General features: G+C 44.5%; 12 protein-coding genes across 12 annotated transcripts; 7 read left to right on the top strand and 5 right to left on the bottom strand.

The window, feature by feature from the left end:
• Positions 1-627: 627 nt before the first annotated feature.
• On the top strand, positions 628-1,466 carry VTP21DRAFT_4531 (uncharacterized protein; the record flags this gene model as incomplete). The annotated part of the gene is made up of 2 exons (XM_069394953.1): positions 628-941; positions 1,007-1,466. 2 exons carry the CDS (start codon positions 628-630, stop codon positions 1,464-1,466), a joined length of 774 nt encoding a protein of 257 aa, XP_069256139.1.
• A 206-nt stretch (positions 1,467-1,672) lies between these two features.
• On the bottom strand, positions 1,673-2,370 carry VTP21DRAFT_4532 (uncharacterized protein; the record flags this gene model as incomplete). Its single annotated transcript, XM_069394954.1, has 5 exons — positions 1,673-1,756; positions 1,829-1,928; positions 1,995-2,107; positions 2,171-2,215; positions 2,275-2,370. 5 exons carry the CDS (start codon positions 2,368-2,370, stop codon positions 1,673-1,675), a joined length of 438 nt encoding a protein of 145 aa, XP_069256140.1.
• Positions 2,371-3,096: 726 nt separating this feature from the next.
• On the top strand, positions 3,097-5,585 carry VTP21DRAFT_4533 (uncharacterized protein; the record flags this gene model as incomplete). The annotated part of the gene is made up of 5 exons (XM_069394955.1): positions 3,097-4,341; positions 4,400-4,587; positions 4,656-4,844; positions 4,909-5,275; positions 5,343-5,585. 5 exons carry the CDS (start codon positions 3,097-3,099, stop codon positions 5,583-5,585), a joined length of 2,232 nt encoding a protein of 743 aa, XP_069256141.1.
• A 150-nt stretch (positions 5,586-5,735) lies between these two features.
• VTP21DRAFT_4534 (uncharacterized protein) lies at positions 5,736-6,084 on the bottom strand (the record flags this gene model as incomplete). Its single annotated transcript, XM_069394956.1, has 2 exons — positions 5,736-5,897; positions 6,037-6,084. The coding sequence occupies 2 exons, from the start codon at positions 6,082-6,084 to the stop codon at positions 5,736-5,738; spliced, it is 210 nt and encodes a 69-aa protein (XP_069256142.1).
• A 174-nt stretch (positions 6,085-6,258) lies between these two features.
• On the top strand, positions 6,259-9,756 carry VTP21DRAFT_4535 (uncharacterized protein; the record flags this gene model as incomplete). Its single annotated transcript, XM_069394957.1, has 16 exons — positions 6,259-6,431; positions 6,513-6,635; positions 6,706-6,826; positions 6,901-7,101; positions 7,170-7,356; positions 7,418-7,500; positions 7,570-7,707; positions 7,772-7,890; positions 7,978-8,091; positions 8,163-8,301; positions 8,370-8,445; positions 8,509-8,630; positions 8,703-8,868; positions 8,950-9,324; positions 9,399-9,504; positions 9,582-9,756. 16 exons carry the CDS (start codon positions 6,259-6,261, stop codon positions 9,754-9,756), a joined length of 2,418 nt encoding a protein of 805 aa, XP_069256143.1.
• Positions 9,757-10,031: 275 nt separating this feature from the next.
• On the bottom strand, positions 10,032-12,930 carry VTP21DRAFT_4536 (uncharacterized protein; the record flags this gene model as incomplete). Its single annotated transcript, XM_069394958.1, has 13 exons — positions 10,032-10,330; positions 10,394-10,533; positions 10,609-10,839; positions 10,910-11,282; positions 11,342-11,406; positions 11,487-11,608; positions 11,684-11,872; positions 11,937-12,018; positions 12,081-12,121; positions 12,193-12,261; positions 12,338-12,547; positions 12,601-12,691; positions 12,752-12,930. 13 exons carry the CDS (start codon positions 12,928-12,930, stop codon positions 10,032-10,034), a joined length of 2,091 nt encoding a protein of 696 aa, XP_069256144.1.
• A 291-nt stretch (positions 12,931-13,221) lies between these two features.
• Positions 13,222-14,612, top strand: VTP21DRAFT_4537 (uncharacterized protein; the record flags this gene model as incomplete). The annotated part of the gene is made up of 7 exons (XM_069394959.1): positions 13,222-13,297; positions 13,403-13,545; positions 13,618-13,711; positions 13,770-13,954; positions 14,027-14,157; positions 14,225-14,409; positions 14,485-14,612. The coding sequence occupies 7 exons, from the start codon at positions 13,222-13,224 to the stop codon at positions 14,610-14,612; spliced, it is 942 nt and encodes a 313-aa protein (XP_069256145.1).
• A 253-nt stretch (positions 14,613-14,865) lies between these two features.
• VTP21DRAFT_4538 (uncharacterized protein) lies at positions 14,866-15,471 on the bottom strand (the record flags this gene model as incomplete). Its single annotated transcript, XM_069394960.1, has 3 exons — positions 14,866-15,261; positions 15,322-15,383; positions 15,447-15,471. 3 exons carry the CDS (start codon positions 15,469-15,471, stop codon positions 14,866-14,868), a joined length of 483 nt encoding a protein of 160 aa, XP_069256146.1.
• An 848-nt stretch (positions 15,472-16,319) lies between these two features.
• VTP21DRAFT_4539 (uncharacterized protein) lies at positions 16,320-17,241 on the top strand (the record flags this gene model as incomplete). Its single annotated transcript, XM_069394961.1, has 3 exons — positions 16,320-16,493; positions 16,563-16,847; positions 16,912-17,241. 3 exons carry the CDS (start codon positions 16,320-16,322, stop codon positions 17,239-17,241), a joined length of 789 nt encoding a protein of 262 aa, XP_069256147.1.
• Positions 17,242-18,059: 818 nt separating this feature from the next.
• On the top strand, positions 18,060-19,202 carry VTP21DRAFT_4540 (uncharacterized protein; the record flags this gene model as incomplete). The annotated part of the gene is made up of 2 exons (XM_069394963.1): positions 18,060-18,456; positions 18,556-19,202. 2 exons carry the CDS (start codon positions 18,060-18,062, stop codon positions 19,200-19,202), a joined length of 1,044 nt encoding a protein of 347 aa, XP_069256148.1.
• A 631-nt stretch (positions 19,203-19,833) lies between these two features.
• Positions 19,834-21,758, top strand: VTP21DRAFT_4541 (uncharacterized protein; the record flags this gene model as incomplete). Its single annotated transcript, XM_069394964.1, has 4 exons — positions 19,834-20,025; positions 20,105-20,449; positions 20,523-20,886; positions 20,968-21,758. 4 exons carry the CDS (start codon positions 19,834-19,836, stop codon positions 21,756-21,758), a joined length of 1,692 nt encoding a protein of 563 aa, XP_069256149.1.
• Positions 21,759-22,578: 820 nt separating this feature from the next.
• VTP21DRAFT_4542 (uncharacterized protein) lies at positions 22,579-23,205 on the bottom strand (the record flags this gene model as incomplete). The annotated part of the gene is made up of 1 exon (XM_069394965.1): positions 22,579-23,205. A coding segment is annotated over one exon (627 nt), but the record flags the coding sequence as incomplete, so codon positions are not given.
• Positions 23,206-23,218: the final 13 nt, after the last annotated feature.

Consider the following 23,218-nt stretch of genomic DNA (forward strand, 5'->3'; position numbering starts at 1 on the left):
GGGGGAGGGTTGAGGGTAGTGAGAAACCACGATGAATGAAAAATCAGATAAAGCGCATTAACACCTATGTCGACTCTGAGTGACTAGACCCTTTAACAAAGGAAATATGGGTTTGAATAGAGTAGGGTAAAACTTGGGTTGTCTTTTGCAACCATTGCAGGCGTAACCCCTATGGGTGCAGGACGATTTCCCGGTAAAATGGTAGAGGATTCAAATGGACCCACGTTTTCACTAAAATTGAAATATTGTATTAGATGAATTGTGTGGATTAGTAAACCCGCGACTGGCATTAATTCCCGTTTAAAATGTCAAGAATTACGATATTCTTAATATCCCCAAAGCCCAATTTATTACAACCCTAAAAAAGACATGAGCTACATTAACTTGATATGACAACCTGTCAACCCTCGCTTCCTCTTTATGTTCGAGATACAAACCTGGACGGAGTGTTTTCTTTTCCCTCTTGTTTTTCTATTTAACTGCATGTAATATTTTTTTTTTTTCAAAATTCTCTTTGTTACATTATTTTATATTATTATTATTATTATATTATATTATATTATAAAAGAGAAAAAGACATATAGCCACAGACTTGATCTCCTGCTTCCATACTTGTTTATTTTAGTAATGTGCGCAGCCATCAAGAGGTCGAACGACGGCCGCTCTATTCAACTCCCTAAACTAACCAACCCATTAGAGTTGTGGTCACATAATCATAAAAGAAATGCAAATGAAAGCCGCATCGCCTCTGATGTGGATACGCCTGCCAATATTTCCACGAGGCCAACTCCACTCGAGCCCAGAATTTCCAACCTGCCGCGAAATGAAGGTGCTTTTATTCGAAAGACGAGCAGACCGCAGGAAGAGAATGAACGGGATGCAAGCAGACTGAAGAGAATGAAAATCGAGAATATATTAATTTCAAGCAATATTGAAAACCTGTTAGTTGGCCTGTACATTATCACTTATTATGCACTCGTTTCACATTGAATATATTGCCTTTTAGAAAGCTACACAATGGTCAGGAACCTCTCTTTCAAAACCACACTTGCATATCTTCTGAGCGCGTGGTCAGTGCGAATCCCTTGGGTGACAAACCTCGCATACGTTCTCCGTTAAAACCCCCTCCTCGTCCAACTGAAAGCATGATGAAGAGTATCCAAGTCGCACTCGAGCTGAAGGAGCAGCAGCAGTCCCTCATTAAAGGAGGAAGCACTCGCTCTCAATCTAGGAAGAGCAAAGAAACAACGAAGGAGAATCCAAATGTATCCGGATTAATGAAGACCAAAAGCAGTACAGCTGCGCTTCAAACCTCTCTACAGCACATCAAGGCACTCTATACCGCTTTATTAGCTCCCCAAAGATGCCCTATGGGATGCAAGGCGATCGATATGCTTGTTTGGAGAGAACTGGAAAACTTGGCGAGGAGAGTGGAAAACTTGGAGAAAAAGTTGGAGACCAAATAACGACGTTGGGTACACTCAAGTTATTGTAATTTTCGTTGTATTATTTTACTTTTTTGTATACATGTATGCATAGACAAACATATAGAATAAATTAGGTCGAATGGCATGCTCAAAAGGAGCAGGGGAGCCATGTTGAATAACATTATATTAATAATAGCATTCTAATCAATAAATAACGTTGGTTTGCAACACAAGATATCCATTCATTACATCAGCGGATAATAGATATTATCAGGACGGTTAGTGGCAGCAATCGAGAAAAGCATACGGAAGAGGGAGTAGAAGAAGAGCTGGGGATAAAAGTTAACGATCTTGCTGAGGAAGCATTGTGTTGGATACTTCAAAACAAATCCAATACTTACCACCACATAGAGACCAATTTTGATATAGAGCTCCTTCTTGTGCCTTCCAAGCTGCCTAAACACCTCAGTTGCATCGAAGAGATGTTTATTTTCTTTGATTCTGGAATGCAAATAATATAAAAGGAATGAGGATAGATTGAGCTGCAGCTGTTAGGATGGGTTTTACTTTTTAGCATTCCACGCTACCAGCGGAAGATTCATAAGGAACGTGAACCAGTGGCCCGTAACTAGGGAGGCGAAAGCGAAGAATGCCTGAATCCCAGCCTCTGGGAGAACAGCCTAATATGATTAAAAAGAGTAAGATTCAAGTAATCAATGCTGACCCCATGCTTTTCCGGTTACCTTATTCAATCTTCTACTACAATCAATGGGGTTCACATAATCGGTCTGAAATCAATAATAATTGATTAACTCAAACCCTGATCATTCGGGTATGAAAAATTTACCTCCAGATCCGCAATCATCATGAAAAAGAAGATCTTGATGGACAGAAGCAAGAGACTCAGAACAGTCGAGAAAGCAAAGAATAATGCTTCTCCCATCTTGATTAGAGTTTCAGTGGAAATTGGATGATTAAGGCAAAGTATTCGAGTAACTTAATTAAAGTTATTCTAAAATACTGCCACTCCAGATTTGGAATTGGGAATCATCCCCAAAAGGAAAAGCAAATGTTAACTTCCGGGAAACTGGGAGCCGGAAAGGAGAGAAAGTATCGAATCCCTCAACAAAACTAGCCGTGTATTCTTAACCTACAGCTTGTAATCACCCCCACGACCTTTGGTCAACTTCACGTATCGGCTCACCTGAGGCACCAACTTTGGCCTCTCTCATTATTGATGTGTATAAAATCAAAGAGATTTGGCCAAAAAGTATTATTTATACAGAGATGTGAACGAATTAAGTGCCCGAGGACGGAGTAGCTTGGGCGAAAAATGTATTCGAAAGAGATCATTTATGGGTGGAGAATGGCAATGGAAATATATGCTAGTTCACTTCCAAGAGAGTGCTTCCAGCTGGCAAAATCGAGTTAATAAGACCCGGAATTGCAGGATCCATCAAGTTTTTCTGGTCTTTAGTCAATGTTCTGACATTTCCATTCTCAGCTTCATAAGTTAAATTGTCTATTTGAGTTTTAAAGTGAAAATTACCATAATTAACCATTTTTTATCGAGTCAAGGATGGCTAAGCCACCAAACCCCCATAAAGATGTTGCGCGGAAAAAGACAGCAGTTGCATAATTGCAGTTAATCTTCAGCAGTTGTGTTATTATGGCCATGTTGGCTAATAGTGATTTACAATTAGCCCCTTATGTTAACAGAGGCATGAGGGATGTTTCGGAAGAAGAATGGTGTATAGCCGCTGCATCCTGGAATCATCAACTCTCTCGCCTACTCAAACTTCCAGAAAGCGAATTCCGCCAAAATATCGAGACAAACCCTACCGTACTCCATTTCATCGAATCTTTTCTCCACACCCACCCGCGTATCCCCTCTTTCCATATTTCGCCTTCATATAAGGCGGTCACACTAGAAACCAATCTTCTTAAACGAGTTCTCATGTTTATTATGCGAATATCCAGCGTGTCGCTACGAGAAGAGGAGCGTTGGATAGTTGATCCGCCAGTGCTATTGGATCTTGCAGCATTGTATGGAAGAAACAACAGATCCAGTGTAGGCCAGATTTACAAGAATGTGCAGTCATGGAGGGTAGATCTTATGGAGGAGTTCAAACCCATTGTGGATTCCATTGTCGAACTGCTCACTGACATTGAACAGACTTATGCCGAGAGCGATGGAGAAGGGGACAATACTCTGGCCTCTGGGCAACACAGCGCGATGTTTAACTGTCTACTCGACATAAGTGTGACCATTGCAGGACTTTGCTGTGTTTCCTATGAAATTGCTTCCTTATTTTGTCGGCACGGCGAGTTTTGGCGCGTGCTTATGCGGATATACAACGTTGCACTTCCACGCATGTGGCCACTTGTATCACAGAATATGGACAAAGGAGGCAAAGTGGACGTAGAGGGTGCGGAATGGTTTTTGGTGGAGACGGCAAAAGAGGCGCTATTGGCAATAGCAGGCTTTTCACTTGACGCTTTGTTCTTCCTCCATTTTGGCTTTCGCTCTTCCGAGGACGGCAGAGCGCTTGAACCTTTCGAGTCTTTTGAAACAAGCGAAGCAGAAAATGCTCTGGAGCAGCTGAATGATCTCTTTTTTTGGATGCTAGAGCAATCACAGATCGATCGGCCCGCTCCAACCCATGCAGACACCCAGCTGTTGGTTGACCTTGAGATAGAGTGGCGGATGAGCAATAAGCTGAGACGGATACGCAGCGAAGCCTTTGCAGGTGATGAAGCACGCCTTGATTACATCATCATGTCTTTCGAGCAAATCAGAGACATGAATATGAGTATGGATGGAGATACGCGGAGAGCACGTCTAGAACGGATTGTGAACGCTGCTTCAGGGAAGCATAAGCGAAAGAGTAAACCTCTTAATGGCACGACTCAGGTAAACACCACAGAGGGCCCACCCTCTCCTCCCATTTTACTTAGCACTTCACTGATAGGCCGACCCTGGTTATGTCGATCGCACCCTACGCATTTCACACATTCAAGATCTCTTCCCCGACTTAGGCGACGGATTCATTGAGGAGTGTTTGGTGGAATTCAATGACGACACAGAGGCTGTTATAATGCGGTTATTGGAGGGAACATTACCGGAACGATTAAATAGCCTGGATCGCAAAATGCCGCGGTAACTAGAACAGCTTTTTCTGTTCCGAGAGCTTATTATAACATATGCGCTCCTCTCTTTTGTTTTAGTGCCATCTCGTCCCCTTCAGCACTTCCTCCTGCATATTCAGACCTAGACAACTTGGAGACCGATCTGGCCCGAATGCAGGTTGAGGAGAGTCCTCTATCTCAGCGTAGGAATATCCACGATAATGATGAATTCGATGTGTTTGCCGGTCGTCAACTTGATCCGGAACGGGTCCATATCGGAAAGAAGGGGTATTTTATCTTAAGCTGCATACTTGCTCTAGCAGGCAATTAAATCTTATCACGGCTTTTATAGTGGAGTGAATGCAGACAGATTATTGAATGATAAGAGTTTTGTCCAAGAATACAAATCCGATATTATTGAGGCAGCTTACAATACCTATGAGGATGAATATGACGACACATACGACACGAGTGGAATGAACATGGGTGCGGTTGAGGTGCGTCTTGTGGATGAATATGAGGGCGAAGGCAAACAGCAGACACAGGTTGATCCCGGCATTCTAAACGAGAGCGAACTCATCCGGTTGTTTGTTACGGATCCCGCGGTCTTTGAACGGACTGCAAGTGCACGGAGATCGACTAAGCGCGAGCAAATGCGCCGTACAATGCAGATGACAGATGAGCAGATTGAAGGATGGTTTATAATGTTCCAGCGCAATGTAATTTTTTTTTTTGGTTAGTACTGGCAGAGGCTCTTGGTATACTCATATATTTTTGCCTCTTTAGCCACGGAAAGACAAGTTGATCGAGAAATACGAGTGGAAAGGCGAGCAGCGTGAAGTTCCGCGCGAAAATAATCCTCAAGAGGACAAGCCGGCAAACAGAAGAAAGCCTCCAGCTGATCGACCACCCGTTTCCCCCGAGCGACAGCGTGCAAATAAAGAGCGAAGCAAAGGAAAACGCGCAAATCACAACAGACGTGCTATGCATGATAAAAAAATGATGCGTTCGGTACAAGGAGGACTATAGATTTCTTAAAATTAAAGATTTTTTTTTCTCGGAAGCAGTGCTCCCTAGTCTCGACTTTCTCTCGAAAGGAACAAGTGATAAATAGTATTCAAAAAATGTATTAAAGCAAGCAGACAAGATACGTTGAAAATCCTTTTGAATACACTCTATTTATTTCTTCTCCTCCTCCTCTGCCAACTTCATGAATTCCCGAATAATTTCGTCTTCATCCTTGGATGCAGGTGGTTCAGGCCGAGGTGCAGGCTTGGATTTCGAGCCCCTCGTGGCAAGATAGGTCAGGCCACCGAAGGTGCCAATTGTACCCAAAGCAAGCTAGAAAAGCGGAACAAATAAAAAGACAGGTTTAGAAAATGTTGCTATTAGAGGTGGAATAAGGCATCCAAATCGCTGCGGCAGCATATCCGAGATTCTTCATATCAAAGGGCCGCGTATTCTTTTCGATCTTACTTACCCAGTGATTGGCAACCTTACGTCCGGCAATGATATAGTAGCCTCCCATAGTTAATTCGCCAAAGTTATTTCAGAATTATTTGTAAAAATCCGCGAGAACTTCGAATTGCAAGGGACGATATAGACTAGAGAACTGCGCCTCAGAGGCTTTTCTCTCACATTAAACAAATTAGAGTTGAAACGGAGGGATCGCGTCGAGAGCGAACGCGCACCACTTAAGATAATGAGTTTGAGTGTAAGAAGCTCGGGTAGCCGTTCGTGGGCAGACCCGGTACCTTCTGTTCCGGACGATGAAGTAGAGAAGTTTGCAGATGCCCTAGAGAACACGCCCGAGATCTGCGTCATGGACCCTGAAAAGGGATTGGCAAATCTGTATAAATCAGTCTGCCAGAAGAGGTATTTGCTGCTTTGACATTGTACATGTCCAAAGCACATATTCAGCTTTATATATTTACCCCGCTCTCCTTCACATTCTAGCGTTGAGGATCTTTATCACATGTCCGCGTTTGATCCCGCTTTTCGCAATCTTCCACAGGCAGAAGAGCTTCAGCTGTGGGAGGCAGAAAAGAGTACATGGCTCTTAGTTCAAATGATCTACCCGTTAGTAGCGCATTTAATTGCGTGTCTTTTTTTATGTTGCTTCAGCTGAAACCATTTTTATCGCAATTAGCGAAAGAGTGAGTGCTCAAACGTACGATGCAGAGGTGCCCGATCTCGATATGCCATACGATACGGACTTCCGATTGGTACAAAATGCATTCCACTATGATAAGTCGTTGAAGGAGAATTTGGTAAAGTATTTTTAACGGCATTTTTGTCGTTTTTTTCTTGTGAATTCAATCATTCAATCTGTATGTTTTTCTAGGTAATTAAGCGCTGGCTTGAGGCTATCGCCCCTAGCTTCGATCCCACTCGAGTACGCGCTGGATATTGGTTCCGCACAAAGAATATTGTAAAGGAAAAGAAACGGAATAATTTCCTCTTAAAACATTCGGAAGACACTGTGACGGAGCTTGATCCTGACGCACCCCATCGGCAACAAAAGAATTTAGATCCTGATGATGCTGTATGCTAAGGGTTATATTCTGGGCTTTTGTTACCTTCGTTTTTAAATTCTTTTTTCTTTCTCTCTAGTTCTACGAGAAGGACATGATCCGAACTTTGTACGAATACATTAGACGCGGCCGTCTAGATGACGCTGCCGATTTGTGTAGAGCCAGCAATCAGCTGTGGCGGGCTGCAAGTCTGCGTGGAGGTCTCTATTATTCGGATCGATATCTAGAGGAGGATCGCTCGAGCTATTTTTCGGATCAGTCTCTTGGTTTGTTTATCTTAGTATGTATAAATACCTTGGATCGCTGTATTAATTTAAGTGATAATAGGATTGGATGAGGAATATGGCGCAATATCCGGCAATAAAAACCATCTTCTCTGGAAAGCAACCTGTTACCAAATAGCGAAAGAAGTATGCACTTTGTTTTCTCTCCTTTATGCTCTAGTGAATTCCTGAGACAATTGTCTGGTAAACTGTTAGGAGAGCCTAGATATTTACGAGCGCGCATTATACGCTGCATTATGTGGGGATGTTGAACGAGTGACTCCAGTGTGCCACTCTTGGGAGGATTTCTTATGGGCCTACTATAATGCCCTTATTGAAGCACAATTGCATCAGGTAGCTGGCTGGCATATGTCTTGCAGCAATCAAGAATATGTCCTGATTTATTTTTGCTGCATAGCATTTCTTAAGACGCGGCCGGACGCTCGACCCAGAATTTTCACTACCGTCGGATTCTGATGATCTGACCCCAGCGGAAATTTTTGATCGGGTGTCAAGAAGTGGTACAGAGGAGCTCCGGTATTTCCTAGCTTTGTTCATACGTTCATCGGAGCGAAGTACGCTGACATTGTTTGTGTCTATCTGTTTCTATTTTAATTATTGTAGACTTTCGGCAAACGAACCATTCCATTTAATCCAGGCGCTAATAATACTAAATCGAACTGACGAACTTTTACGAGATTTTAGAGAGCGACTCCTTGACCCATCCAAGCACCTAAGGTATTAGCTCTCGCTTGACTCAAATCGTCTGTTTAATACTAAATGGTAGCCTTATCTGCTTATTCATCAAGCTCTTGGGAGCGTTCTCATGTGCTACGCTTTATGGCGCATCTCGTCATATACTTGCGATCAATTGGAGTTTCATTACCGGAGGAAGACGGAGACGCAATTATTCAGAGCTATGTGAGCATGCTTGTAGAAAGTGGAAAAGTGAGCCTAAATATCTTTAATCCTGAATGTCACCCTCCTCTGCTAACCTTCTTATCCTTGGGGCATAGTCGCGTGTCGTTGCGCTCTACGCATCGAAACTTCCCCACGATCTGCAAGTGCACTCCTATGCCAAGTTCTTAAAAAGTATGTGTCTCCACCTTCCCACTTGCGCTTGAAACATATTGCCTCACTCACTTTCACTTCTAGCTATCAGAGAGGATAAAAAGACACGGTTTGAATATCTCAGTATTGCATATAAATATAACCTCGACGTAGATGCCATTCTTTCGGAGACGGTGAAGATGATATTCGAAGAAGGAATGGCTCTGGTATGGCTCATCTCGGTTTCCATATCTCAATTTAATAGTGAAAACTAACACCTCCCCTCTTTACGATCTTAGGAAATGCCACTCGTGGAAGATCAGCCTGTTAAATTTTCCAATGTCACCGATCCTATTCATCCAGATGATGAAATACAGATCCGTGCTCTGGAATGGCTTACCCTGGAAGTTCCCCAATACGCAGAGGCACTGATTCAGAGCAACGCACTTCTCCGGAGATTTTTGGGTAAGCTTCGCACTGTTAGAGCTACTTCACAAGCCTTTGCACGCCTAACCCTTTTTTTTTTTTTACTTTTCTGCCTTGCAGTCCATGGGAAAATCAACGCCGCGAACGCGTTGGTCCAGTCGCTGCCACAAAACTTCATCCAGAAAGAATGGATTGAACACCAGGACCCCGACGACGATAAGCTCCAACCTGGCCTCTACGAACAGTTACACTACCGGGCATTACTCAACTGTCTCTCACATTACTCCCGCTTTATCGAGGTGCTCTACCGCAAACCGGGCGCCAAGCCATCAACAGGCCCTAGGCGATCTCTTTACCACCAAGAGTTTGCGGAGTGGTCGCGCACGTTGCGATCGGTTGCTCAAGCCGTCGAGGAAGGCGTGCTGCAGCTGATGCAGGACAATTGGCTAAAGCCCGAGGTGGTTGGACAGGAGCTGGGAGGTAATAGTCTGGATGGTAGATATCCTTCCTTTATATGCATTGAAATTGTCGGATAAGCGGCCTTACTAAAGCGGTTGATGCCTTAATAGACGAGCGGAGACTCTATGAGCTCCAGCGCCTGCGTGAGATCTATATACCAGAGATGGTCATCCGACTTCACTCAACCCTCTACGAATCACGAGACGTCATCCCCGGGTAAGTCTTACTCTTGACCTTTTTGAAGCGAGCGAGCATGGAATAACCAATGACCCCTCTTGTTTTTGTATCGCCAGCAATTTGGAGAAGAGCCTGGAGATCGCCAATCTTGTTGCCGACGACCACCTTGCCATCTACCGAGAATTCACGCAAACAGGAAAAATGCCACAGCTGCTGCAGCTTCTAAGACGGTCCTCCCTCGCCATCCTGGAAGTGTCAAAGAACCCTTTCAAAACAGCAGTCAAGTCATAACTTCATTTGTTCTCCAATAAAATTGTTTCTTGCTCTAGTGACCAGCCATGCCCTCGTGTGGAGTCGATCTCAGTTCAACAGCAAACTCTTAATATTAGACTCATAACGCAAAGGGAAAAGAAAACAAGAATTATAGGGAGAAAAAAAAACACTAAAAAAATATAAAAAAGACGCAAGAAAAATCCATGGGCATAACTGATAAAAAACACGGAAAAGGAAAAAATAAAGAAAAAAATACAAAGAATGTTTTAAATATCTAGTTCGAAGATGGCAGACTAAGATGCGGCAGCCTTTGCCTTCCTCCCTCGCTTCGTCGCCTGTCTCTTTATCCCTTCTTCGAAGAAGTCGAACCCTCCACTCATCGTAGCCTTCAGCTCTAGCTCTTTCAATACCATGGGCGGAGACCTGGGCGGCAGTGGTCGGTTTTCCTTCTCATCATCCTGATTGTCCGCAAATATCTCCATTTTTTGTCTAAGTTTGCGTTTTCGCTTTGCAGGTCGGACCCCTTCTAGTTCTTCGCGAACGTGCAAAATCTTGGCGTGAAGTTTTTCGTTTTCTGGCATGTAGACCGAGGCTAGGATGCAAAAGATGTCAAAAGGCTGGGTATAAAGAATATTGGGGGGATCCTATAGAGTACCTTTTTCATACAAATCGAGCGCAAGCTTAAGATCCCCCTCCTTATGCGCCTTCTTTGCCAACCTTACGTGGGCAACGGCGGTCTTGGATTTGGTCTCCGGGGTCAGGAGCCCAGCGATCACAGCATCCGTTTTAGCATCACTATGTGACATTATAAATATCGACATCCATCAAGGTGAAATTTTCGGTTGCAAAAAATATGAAAGAAGAACATACCTATCAGCTCGAAACTCTTGCGCAATGTCGCTCTCTTTTGGTTGCTTAGGCTCTGACTTCACTTCCTTCTTAACCACGGGCTTTTCTTTGAGAGGTTCCAAGGGAACCAGCTCGCTCACGCCCATTTTCTCCACTACGGAATTAAAAGCCTTGGCATCTGCGACTATGTTCAATTTGTTCAGGTGCTCCATCTCACTATAGATTTCCTCTCTTAAGCTTGGTCCCGTTTGACTGCAAGGGGTAAACCGGCCCATCATTAGCTTCAGTCTTCGAGCACTGGATAAATATTCAGGACGATTACCTTTGGGGTTTCGTGGCCTTCTCTTTTTGATTAATTTCCTTCATTTTTTTCTCAACAATCTGCGTCACCATTCGCTCGAGCTCAGCTCCGCTCATGGCCGAATAGGTAGACCCGAGGTTGGACGATGACTTTACGGCCAATGCTCTACCCCGAACAGGCTGAATAGGGCGAGACTGTAATGGTTTACGTTCCGTAGCGGGCGCAGCACTCGAGTGCACTCGCGCCGAGCCTACTGCCTGCTTCTTGAGAGGGCGTTCAGATTCTACAGAAGAGCTTGACTGACGCTTGAGCTTAGTAATCGGTTGATTTTCATCGTGATAAATGGCGCGCGCAGGTTTTCCGAGGTTGGCAGAGCGGTTGGGTTGCTTGGCACCTAAGTTCAGTGGGCGGTTAGTCACAAATAGCACAGAAATGTTCACAGGAGTGGCATACATGTTGGCTCATTGATAACTGGCTTATTTTCGATGTTTTTACTCTTTGTCGCAAAATTTAGAGTACTAGTGAGACAGTGAGAAATAAAAATGAGATGACTCAGATCCTGCGAGTATATAAGAGGAAAAAACAAATGGATACTTACTTATAAGTGTCCATGTAGAACTGCTTTTCGGGTGCTATGTTCACGATCATCATTCCTACGCTTTTCCCGCCCAATGAATGCTGCAAGATTCTCGTCATTTTCGAATCGCGATATGGAATACGCTATGGTATCATGGACAATTGCATTATCAGCCTATGCAATTCTCTAAACTTGGGCGAAGCAGAGAATAAACTCACTGTTGATCCGCAGTTGAGAGCCTCAACAACTTGGCCGAGCACGAACAGCGATTTGTTTATGGATCCACTCTCGGTCATGCGTTCTTTTCCCACATTGCCGGTGCGGCGATTGTCCTCCGAGCCCGCAAGATCAATAAGACTTATTTTACCGGAGTAATTTTTCCCGTTTTTCTTATCCTCAATATCCACCTAATGTTGCAGGAGAGAATTTAAACAGAAAGAAGAGAGAGCTAGTATCTTGGAAGGGACTTACATAAACAAACAGGATGGCATGGGATCTGCTCGAGTGTGAGTTGAGTTTTGTACTGGCCGTTGAACGGTTCTTGCACGCTTGACTAAATTTAAAAATATTTATCACTCACAAGTTTAGAGCCGGTCTTGATTCGACGATACTTACTTAAACAGTTTTTCAAAATCATCATAGGAATTTATATCTCTCTGTAGTGCAAGAATAGAAGCAGTGCATTAACTCTTTGCTCGTAAATGAACCAATACATCCCATGCCATACTTCGGTTAAATCAGCAACAAATACATTTCGATTTCCATCCTCTCGAATAGGAAGACCCTGTGGATTTTGCTATTGCGATAAAAAAACAACCAGGCCCTTTCAATTAGCTGGGGTTAACAAAGAATAGTACGACGGTAAGACTCACTGTGTGACGTGGAATTAGAAGGTCAAACACATGCTCTTTATAAATTTCCATGTATGATATTCTGATATCGATGCATAGATTTCGCGATCGCTTCTTCTTCATCATTAGCGATTGAACGGTGCGTGGTATAATGCCTGGATCCTTTGTCGAGCCTTGGATTGTATGGGTTTTTCCAGATCCGGTGACGCCATAGGAGAACACGGTTGCATCCTAAGGTAATATTGAGCTAGTGGAATCCTTCAAATGAAATCATGGACACTTACAAGTCCGCGGTACACTTGTTCAATCACCGGTTTTACATCGCGGTCAAAGATATCTTTCTGCGAAGAGGTTTCACCATAGCAAGAGGAAAAACTATGGTAGCAAAATGTTATTCAATGGAATGGAAATAAAAACAGCCGTGTTTGTCCTTACTGATATACTAAGTTTTCTGCTGGATTACGTGGATTGGTAATTCTGAGCGCGGTATCTTCAACCTGTATCATGGGGTTCTCTGCCTCTGAGGATTCTGGTTTGAGGAAGGGGCGTACGCGGCACACAACTTTTACTTTTTGACCGTCGGTGTCGAGCTCTTGTTTACCCTTTGTCGCCATTGCCGATAATTAAACGCGTCGAGCCTGATATGCCGGGGCGGTGAACAACCTAAAAGGAGAAAAAGAAGAAAAAAAGAATAATAATAGGGAAGAATAATAATAAAAAAAGAAAGGAGGAAAGAATATTAAATTTCAATTCTGAAATTAAAGAATAGTGTTTAGTTACATAGAGGTATATAAATCGCGTTTAGACGCGTCTTTGGAATTCTGAATTGCTGCGCCGCGCGCCTGACTACCGGGAGAGTTACACGAGATTGTATCTAACCTCATTCATTACTTAAGAATAACCCTATGCTCAGCCTAATTAGATCGACATCCTTTCCGGTTGCTAGAAGTATCTCGCCGAGGAACTTTTCCAGGACTAAAAGTACATACTCCACTAAGATTTTATTCAATTCTTGGGATTCTCTCTATGCTCTATATTCAGTATTTCTATTTGCCACAATTATTAATGGACTTAATAATCACTTAGCAATGGCCACCCCTGCTCTGGTTTCCACCAGTTGGCTTGCTGAGAATCTGAACGAGAATAAAACCGTCGTACTTGACGGTTCTTGGCACATGCCGAACGTGAATCGTGATCCCAAGAAAGAGTTTCTCGAGAAACATCTTCCTGTACGAACCTTGGTCCTTTCCAATCTTATGATGATAATTTTTCAAGTCTTATCTTAATACCATAAATGCTAGGGTGCGAGATTCTTTGGTATTGATGAAATTAAGGACCATTCCAATCATTTGCCTCATATGTTGCCTACTCCTCAAGTCTTTGCCGATTCAGTTGGTAATTAGATTGATGAAATCTCAGTTGTCCACTCAGCTCATATGTATCACCGTTTTAGGAAAACTTGGGATCGACAATGAAGATCATGTTGTGGTATACGATGTACATGGAATTCTTTCGGCTTGTCGTGTATGGTGGACCTTCAAAGTATTCGGCCACGAAAAGGTTTCTGTGCTGAATGGAGGCATGCCTAAATGGCTCTCGGAAAACAGGGCGGTGGAGAGCGGCGAGCCAAAGATTTCGGTAAGCAACCCCTTTTTTTCAGGATAAATTTGCTTTTACTTATGCGCCTACTCTCATTACATGCTATTGCAGGCGAAAAAGTATGCATTGCCAGTTCTAAAGAACGAACTTGTTCGTAGCTACGAGCAAATCAGAGCCAATATCCAAAATGGCCCTAATTCACCCGATTTTGAGTTGGTACTGGATGCGCGACCCGAGGGAAGGTACGTGCTCTGCAAACTCGAGCATTTTGAAAAGATAAAATTCAACAGCGCATTTTTGCAACCTAAGGTTCCATGGTACTGACCCTGAGCCGCGACCCGGACTATCCAGTGGCCATATGCCGCATTCCCTCTCATTGCCGTTTCAGCGTGTGATCAAGGATGGCCAACTTCTCGAGCCAGAAGAGCTGAAGACATTGTTCCGCGATCTCCTTGGAAAAGATCCTTCCGACACGCGCATTGTGACTAGCTGTGGTAACGTATATGCACTTACACATGTATACGCTTGCTTGGTGACTATAGCCCTAATTTTTGCTTTGCCCACCATAGGGAGTGGAATTACTGCCTCCGTCTTGTTTTTGGCCCTGGAGATGGTTGGTGCGAAACACGTAGCTCTATATGACGAATCTTGGACAGGCTACGCTGGTAGGAAAGAAAGCCCTATTGTGAAATCATAGAATGAGGATGGAAGAGCATGGTAACCCAACCCACTGAGCAATTTTGGACAGATATTGTACTGGAGTTGACATTTTATAACTTTATATGAATTCAAAATAATGTATATCTTCCTATAACCATTATTTCAAACCAAATTATTACTCTTTAAGGTTTTTTTTTCTATATAAAATTATGAATCAAGATGAAAAAAACTTTTTTTGCGAAATTGAAAAACGAAAACAATGAAGGCACCTCTCGTCTCCTCGAATTTGTTTAATGACCACGAACCTTTCGTCGCGTCCAAATCTCGGATATCTTCTTTGATGGCACAGACATTGGGCCTTCTAGTGGCATGCTGCTAGACCCTGGACCAGCTGCGAAGCATGCAGCACTAAGAGACGCAGAGTGTTGTTCGGCGGTGATCTGATTTTGCGGCTTTTCCACATGCATATATGTGATCTCCGTCGTGTTGGTTTGTGTCAGGAAAGAGTTGTCATTCTGCTGAAAAGATTTGGCCTTAGCGGGTGAGGATGCGGTATTAGTAACAGTTGTGGATTGCATCATAGTCGAGGAGGAGGAGGAGGAGGCGGAGGTGGATGAGGGAGAGGAATGGTCAGAAGGAAGAGCAGTGGGCATGGTGGATTCGGTTGCTGTGCGCTTAGAGATTGGCTGTGAAGTTTTAGAGTGTTAGGGAATTAATTTTTGAGCGAGGGCAAATAATATAAACACCTGTGTTTCGGATTGGGGTTTACGTTTCGAGGGGGTGACAGTTATAGTGGCAATGTCATTAGCTTAATGCAAATTATACCATCCATTATTAATCCAATTAGTCAAACGAGTAATCAATAGCTTACATGATGCCTGTTCGGGGACTGGCATTAGGAGGGTCTATCGATACTGGTAAAAGAAAAATAAAACTACTGAAAAGGAGAAAAACTGACAAAATAAATAATCACTGATAAGCAAATCGCCCAATGGATTTTTGTGTTGCGTCACATAGATAAAGGAAATTGTGAAGACGTTTTGGTCAAATATTAAATACGTGTTCTATTAGTAATAAATAGACACGGTCCTGTTATTTGAAAGCGTGTAACACTATTCTTGCCAGACATACTATCAGTGCTATTTTGATGGCCAGATCAATAGGATGTAGATAAGGCACTCAAAGTGGAACTGCCTTCTGGTTTTAACGTGGTTTTGCATAGCCCATTTATTATGTGAAGATTTGAGATTTTGGCCTGGGCTTTCACCGCCAAGGTCTCAATTTAACAAAAATATATTGAAAACATTTAATGTAACGTGACTCTTGGTGGGCTCGGGGTGGTGATGGATTAGAGTGGCGTATTGAAATCAAAAGACTGAATTAAAAAAAAACTGAAGTACTTGCTAATTAAAGCTCGATGATATATTTTAACCTCTCAATTCGAATTGTGCCGAATAAAGTCTTTGAAGAAATGAGTGAAAAATGTGCAGAGTAAACTTGATGCGAATTTGAAGTGGTTGAAAATTCCACGCATATCCCAAGTGTGCAAACCAGCCTATTCGAGCTAGTTGGGGACATATGTTCCACCTTACGCTAGAAATCATATCTTAGCAGTACTGTAAGGTCGATTTCTGATAGATATTAAGAGCGATTGGCCCACGTCACATAATTTCAAGATCGGTTTCTTATATAACAAACTACTAGTTCGTTCGCAAACTCGAGTTTCTTCGAAGAAAATAATAGAATGAACAGGAATCCACCGCAATCTAGCATACGATCGGAAATAAATGCATGGTTTCAGTCTATGCCTCCATGCACACGCTGGATGTTTGCTGCACTAGCCATCATTTCCGTTGGATCGTGGCTCTGGTTTTGGAACTGGACAAAATTAGATTTTGATCTCCTGTGGGAACTACAAGTAATTTGACTTTTTAGTGATTAAATATATAAATTTACTTACTAAGATATGTTTTCTCCATTTTGCTAGCTATGGCGTCTCATTACCTCTCTCTTTTTCCTGCCAAGAGGTTTCGACTTTATAATTTTCATGTATAGTTTCTGGCGTTACAGCACCCAATTGGAGCAGGAGATCTTTCGGGGACAAATTGCAGATTACCTCTATTTTTATATATTCACTTTGCTTGTTGTTATGCCAGCGGCCTACTGTTATCAATATCCAATTCTGGGACGTGCATTAGTGCTTTCTTGCATATCACTCTGGGGAATCAAATATTCAGAGCAACCTATGAGATTCTATGGGATGCCTTTCAAGGTTTGTTGAATTCTATTGCTCATATCTAGTTTCTCTTGAATATTTAGATATTCTACAATATTAGGCCAAATATCTTGCGTTTCTCTATATTGGCTGGGACTTGATTATTAATGGAAGAGTCCCATATGATATGATCGCAGGTGCAGCTGGCGCCTATCTCTACAATTACCTTGATACCGAATATCCACTGCAGCATGGTGGTCGTCGTATTATTCAAACACCTCAAATTTTAAAACAAATGTTCCCAACTAGACAGCAGGCGGGTGGACAGAGGATTGGTAGAGGAGTTCAAATGCAGCCTTCAAGATGGACTTCGGGGAGAGACGACGATTCGAGCCGGGGACGAACAAACAGAGGGGAGCATAACTGGGGAACAGGCTATCGACTTGGCTAAGCCTTTAATAGGAAGCCTCTATCCACCATTTACTACATTTCTTTCCTGGCTGGAATAGAACCCTAATATGAGTGTGCGTGAACTATATCTTTTTCTGTAACGAATACTTTGAGTTTCTTTTTTTCCCTTTAATTTATCTTTAGAACGGGTTATTTAACAATAAATTTATGCTGCCGCTGTAGGTTGAATCGCAGATTCGAGTGTGCAGTTTGCAATGCAATCAGCTCGGAATATATACGTATACATGGTGATTTTGCCAGTTTAAATATATGCCGGTTCTTGTAAGAATAACTCTATTGGACCATAAAGGAGTAATTTTCAGGATACTGCATCCAAAATGAATACCTCAGCGAAATAGCACAAAATGGCTAGTTTGTGGACTGAGGGGTAGTCGGAAATCATGATATAAAGAACTAGGATAGTGAAAAACATCATTGTTTGTCGGCAATGAAGAAATTTTAGCCAAAACGCGATAGGATACAAGTGCGTGCAAAAATGAATGGTTCTTGATATATCGCTTGTCGGTTGACAAGTTGCCACAGTGTGGCTTTTCACCGTGAGATTTCTCCCCCTATGTAACGATTTCGTCCAACTTTTTTGTCAACTAAGTTTTATTTTGATTTTATTGTTGAGGCATTTTCAGCCTGATCGCCCTCCTCATTAAGGCGTGGTCTCCATCCGCGTTGGAAAGTCACCCAACTTTGGTTGTCTCCCCTCTTCACTCTACATCTTTTAACCTCTATCCATTCTGCTCTCTTCCGCCTCTTCCTATTTCTGGACCCCTCAATCACTTTGAGAAACGCTTTCTAGACTGATAAATGCAAAACGATACTGAACTCTTCTCTAGGATTCAAAGTTATCTTCTTACCAAATCCCGTGAGAAAAACTTGGATGCGCTATTGCGGAATGATATTATATCCCAGCTCGAGGAGAAGTGTCGGCTTCAATTCTTCGAGACGGTCATCCCTCGTTTGAAAGATATCAGTGCCGATTCAGAGGAGTCAGAGGAGAGCGAAGGAGAAAGCAAATGGGCCTGGGAGCAGTTGACCCGGGTTGCTGTTCCTTTTTTACTCAGAGTGGTTGCGGAAAATGAAGAGGAGGAGAAGGAGGAGAAGGAGGAGGAGGAGCAACAGGGAAAAGGGGAAAATGGAGAGGTAGAGAAGGATATGCTTGAGCGCGCTGCAAAACTCATCACTCTGTTTTGTGGCCGCGAAGGTATGTGTAAATAGCCCATTTCGTCCCTCGCTTACACTTTCCGCTAGTGCCCATCTAGCCATTACAGATCATTATAATATCCTCTCTCCCCCAATACAGCTACAGGTGCGCTGTCCCGAACATGGCGCTTTCCTCGTGAGCAAGGAGAGAGCTTGCCAGTCTTAATTCATGAAACGAATTTCGAGGACACTGATCATCTAGGTTTCACCACCTGGAATTCGGCACCCCTTCTTGCTCGCCGCATCTCGCAGCGGCTTCTACTCCCCAACCCCGCTGATCTCCGCATACTGGAGCTTGGGACCGGCACGGGGCTCCTCGGAATTGTCTGCGCAAAAATGGGAGCCGGTAAAGTCGTCCTTACGGATTTCCACGCCCGTGTGCTGGAAAATGCGGCTCACAACGTGCGCGAGAACCAGTGCGAAGCTAACGCGGAGGTGCGTCGCCTAGATTGGAGGAAGTATGCCGAGGAAAATGAGCTTGGCATGTTCGACGTGGTGCTAGCTGCCGATGTAGTCTATGAGGCGGAGCATGCACGCTTGCTACCGCATGTGATACGTAAACACCTGAAGAAAGCCAAGGGGGTCTGCCTGATGTGTTTACCGCGGAGGAGGGGGTATTCGCAAGAGCTGGAGCTGTTTGAAAGGGAAATGGAAAACGGGGGGTTTCGACTTGTAAAGAAGGAGCTGGAGAGAGGCTTCGGTGCCGACAAAGACGGCGAATATCAAGTCTATGAATACCAGCCGTAGCAATATAATAAAGATTCTCTATTTATCCCGTGACCCACAGGGTGATAGCCTTGGAAGTCGTGGACAAATTGTAAGATGGTTACTTCAGACTACCATGTGTTTTTACCTGGCTAGCAAAGAGAGAAAGATGGAATAGACCAGGAAGGGAATAGCAAAGAAAAAGAAAAGGAAGAAGGACGACGAAAAGTGAGAGGAGAGAAAGAATAGATAGGAAGAAGGCGAGAAAGAGAAAGAGAGGAGAAAGAGAAAAAGAAAGAGAAGTGGGGAAATACCGGAGGAGAACGGCCTAGTTTTAGGCCCAAAACTTCGACAATTCTTGGTTTCCTATTTGGGCGTAGATGGAGAATGCCCGATTTTGACAGTTCTAGGCTGAATATAAAACCATACAATCGGCAAGCTCCAGGGAGACGCATTCGTGTAACTCGCGTGGGGACTTATATCAAATCAGCCCCTATCTCTCCTGTTTGTTTTCGTTCGCTCTGTAAATTTCCAAAATTTTCGATTATTTTCCTGCCCTTGTAAGAATCCTGCGTGCTTGCCATTCTCCACTGATTATCGGCCTGCTCTATTGCTGCGCTCCATAGCCTTCATCCATTTCCTCAAGTGTTGTTCTCTGGCCTTGCCCAACTTCATGCACCGGACTCCCAACGCTGGACCTCTAGAGAACAATGGCGGCAGGTTTCATGAATATGAATCAGCATTTCCCCTCTTCCACTCCCCAGTGACCCCGAAAAAACGCCGGCTAACGTACCGGCACTGGATCGTGCTGCTGCTGGCATGTCTGTTGCTCTTTGGCAACTATTATGCATACGAGCTACCTGCGGTAGGTTTTATTTTATATGAAATCTGATTATTCCAATGTCCCAAAAGAAATGACCTCACACTGTCTTGGACTTCTTTAGGCGCTTAATCTCCAACTCAACGAGCGATTGGGCTCCGATTATGCGACGTGGCAGTATCAGCTCAATCTTCTCTTCACCATATCCTCTCTTCCCAACATATTTATGCCCCTGCTAGGAGGCGTCGGCGTTGACCGCTTGGGCGCGGATCGAATGCTTATCGCTTTTACATTCTTTGTATGTATCGGGCAAGTTCTCTTCGCCTTTGGCGTGTATATACGCTCTTTTTCAATCATGTGTATCGGGAGACTAATCTACGGTATTGGCGGTGGAAGCCTTGAGGTCAGCCAGGCTAAAATCACCACCGACTGGTTCAAATCGTATGCGCTCTCTTTTGCACTTGGAATGGTAAGTTTTTTTTTCCCTCCTTGCCCTAGGGTCCATTTTTCCACGACAACTAACACATATATACTCCATCAAGAACCTATCCATTGCCAGAGTAGCCTCCGCCCTGAACTACACAGTCTCTCCGAACATAGATCAAAAGCTTGGTGTCGTCTCTGCCTGCTGGGCCGCCGCTTTCCTGTGTATACTCTCTGCGTTCTGCGCCACCGCCCTCATCCGCCTCGATCGACCTGAATCGCGCATGCGTGCCGGGGTCAGTTTTGACGGGAAACGCCACGTCGGCACTATCGTACGGTCGGAGTCTGGTATTCCACAGGCGTTCTTAACGGACGAGGAGCGAGAGGATACCTTCGACGAGGATGACAAGATGAACCTGAAGGAGATATTCTCGCTACGGCTCGCCTTCTGGGTGCTATGCTTGATTTGTATTATGCTTTATGGTAAAATGCGCTTTGCTCGTTAGAGTTTGCTTATGGCGAGGTCCACTCACACTTGACTATATTTTATGTTGCCTTTTACAGGGGCCATCCAGCCATTCATGCACATCAGTTCCGACTTCCTTCAGAGCAAATGGTACTATGGCCAGCCGCACCTGGCGGGGCTGGTTCAATCGATCCCCGATAGTATCGCCTCCATCCTCTCTCCTCTGTGCGGCTTTCTGGTGGACACACACGGCCACCGCGGCACGCTCTTGCCCATCTCGGCGGCGATCATGGGCGCCAGCCACTTGGTGCTGGCCCTGTGCCGGCTCACCCCGGTGGTTGGATTCGCGGGCCTGGGGCTGGGGTATTCCTTGTTTGCCAGCGTGCTCTGGCCGTGTGTACCACTGCTCGTCGACCACACGCAACTCGGAACCGCCTATGGGCTGTGCACCGTGGCGCTGAACCTGTCGCTCACGGGGTTCCCGCTTCTCGTTGCTCAGCTGCGCCAGTTTGTCGGCTTCGACCAGGTGGTGGTCTTTTTCTCCTCCCTTGCTCTCCTCGGCATGCTCCTTGGCATCTGGCTGTGTATCCTGGATCTTCGCATGGGCAGCCCGCTCCAGAAGGTCCATACGGAGCACCACCTCGACACGGAGCCGCCGCAGAGCGGGCTGACAACGCGGGTGGTGAGTGACGGTGTGATCACGGTGGTGCCCCACCGGCACTCCATGACGGAGTGGACCGACGATGCGGGAGTGGTGCACCACATCTGCGGCAGCGTCACCAAGACAAACGGCGAACAGGAGCCACTGATGAACTATATCTCAACGAACGGCTCGGTCCCCGTTAGAGGCGGCGAGGCGTATGGAACCATGCCCCAATCATGGAAGTAGACTTGCTTTTATATATATATTTTTTTCTCTCGTGAAGATATGCCTCTTCTTATCTGGATAAGCCAAGTTATAGATTTCCATAGCTATTTTTTATTTTTTTTTTGTTTTACTTCTGGGATGAGCAAGGGGCTATGGCTTGTTTTTGGTTTGTCCACTCGCCTGTAAATTTCTGCTTTTCATTTATGACAAATACTTTGTTGTTATATTTTCCATTTCTCTCCTTCCCTGCTTCCCCTTGATATTTACCCCCCCCTTTTTTATAGGACGTCACTTTTGGATGTCTTCAGTTGCCTATTCTTATCTATATCTATCCACCTATCTATCTATTTACAGACACGCAGATATCGGACGGAGCACTTTGTATACATCTTCTCATCTAAATAAAAAAAGTTCATTACCAAAAAAAATGAGCGAGAGTTTTTCTTTTTTTACATTTTTTTCTTTTCTCTTTAGAAGAAGCACACGCAAGCTACACAAAAGCTACATGTTGATAATGAGAGAATGAAAAAAAAAGCATAGAAAGAAAAGAGTGCACATTAGATAACACAAAAGAAGAGAAAGGAAAGAAAATGCAATCAACTCGAAACAAAAAAAAAAATAAATAAATAGGGGGAAAATGCTAGAAACAAAGAAAAATGCAAACGAAAGTATTTTTTCCAAAAAGAAATGAAAGACGAAGTATAATAACAGTAAGAAATAGAGCTGGAGATAAGTACTAGAGGGATAAAAATAGGGAGGGGGGGGGAGGCGAGAACAAGATAGGCATATAAATCGAGATAGCAATAGATATTGACACACAAAACGGCAGCCTGCAAGAGCTTCAAGAGACGTAGAGGTGGACGGCCCCCGCTATGCTAGCAAACGCGAGCCGAACATCCTCATCCGAGTTCATGGTGACCATGTCCCCATCCTCGTCCTGGAACTTGATCCATAGCCGGTCCCCCTCCGCTTGGGTCGCCTGGGGGTTGCGCCGGATCTTGAGCTCGATCTTGGCCATCAGCTCGGAGAAGGGGATCGTGGTGGGAACCGTGATGACATACATGTCCTGGCCATAGTTCAACTTGAGTTTCCGCTGCGGCGCTCTCGGATCTGCCGTCGTCGAGGAGGCTATACTGCGGGACGCTTCGGAGCTGAAAGAGGACGCGAACGGATCAGCAGCAGGTGGAGAGGTGGGCGTTTTATCCGCGTAGTTATAGTAGTAGTCCAGGGCCTCGGGCCAGACGCAGTAGGTGTCTGGAGCTACCTCTTCGGGGGGAGGATCGACTTTTCTCGAGGGAGCTGGCCGTGCGGGCTCGCGGTGTTTGGGAGGGGATGGAGGGGCGTCGGCGGAGAAATCTGGCGGGGGTGGGGGCGGGAGTGGGGCAGTCGGGGGAGGTGCGGTAGGGGGGGGTGGCAGTGATGAGGGAGGCGCTTGCCGCGTGGGTCGCCACGGTGCAGTGGGGAGAGCCTGTGATCTCGGG

This window comes from Calcarisporiella thermophila (genome assembly GCF_041956535.1).
Source record: "Calcarisporiella thermophila strain CBS 279.70 unplaced genomic scaffold VTP21scaffold_2, whole genome shotgun sequence".
Classification (NCBI taxonomy): Eukaryota; Fungi; Calcarisporiellomycota; class Calcarisporiellomycetes; order Calcarisporiellales; family Calcarisporiellaceae; genus Calcarisporiella; species Calcarisporiella thermophila.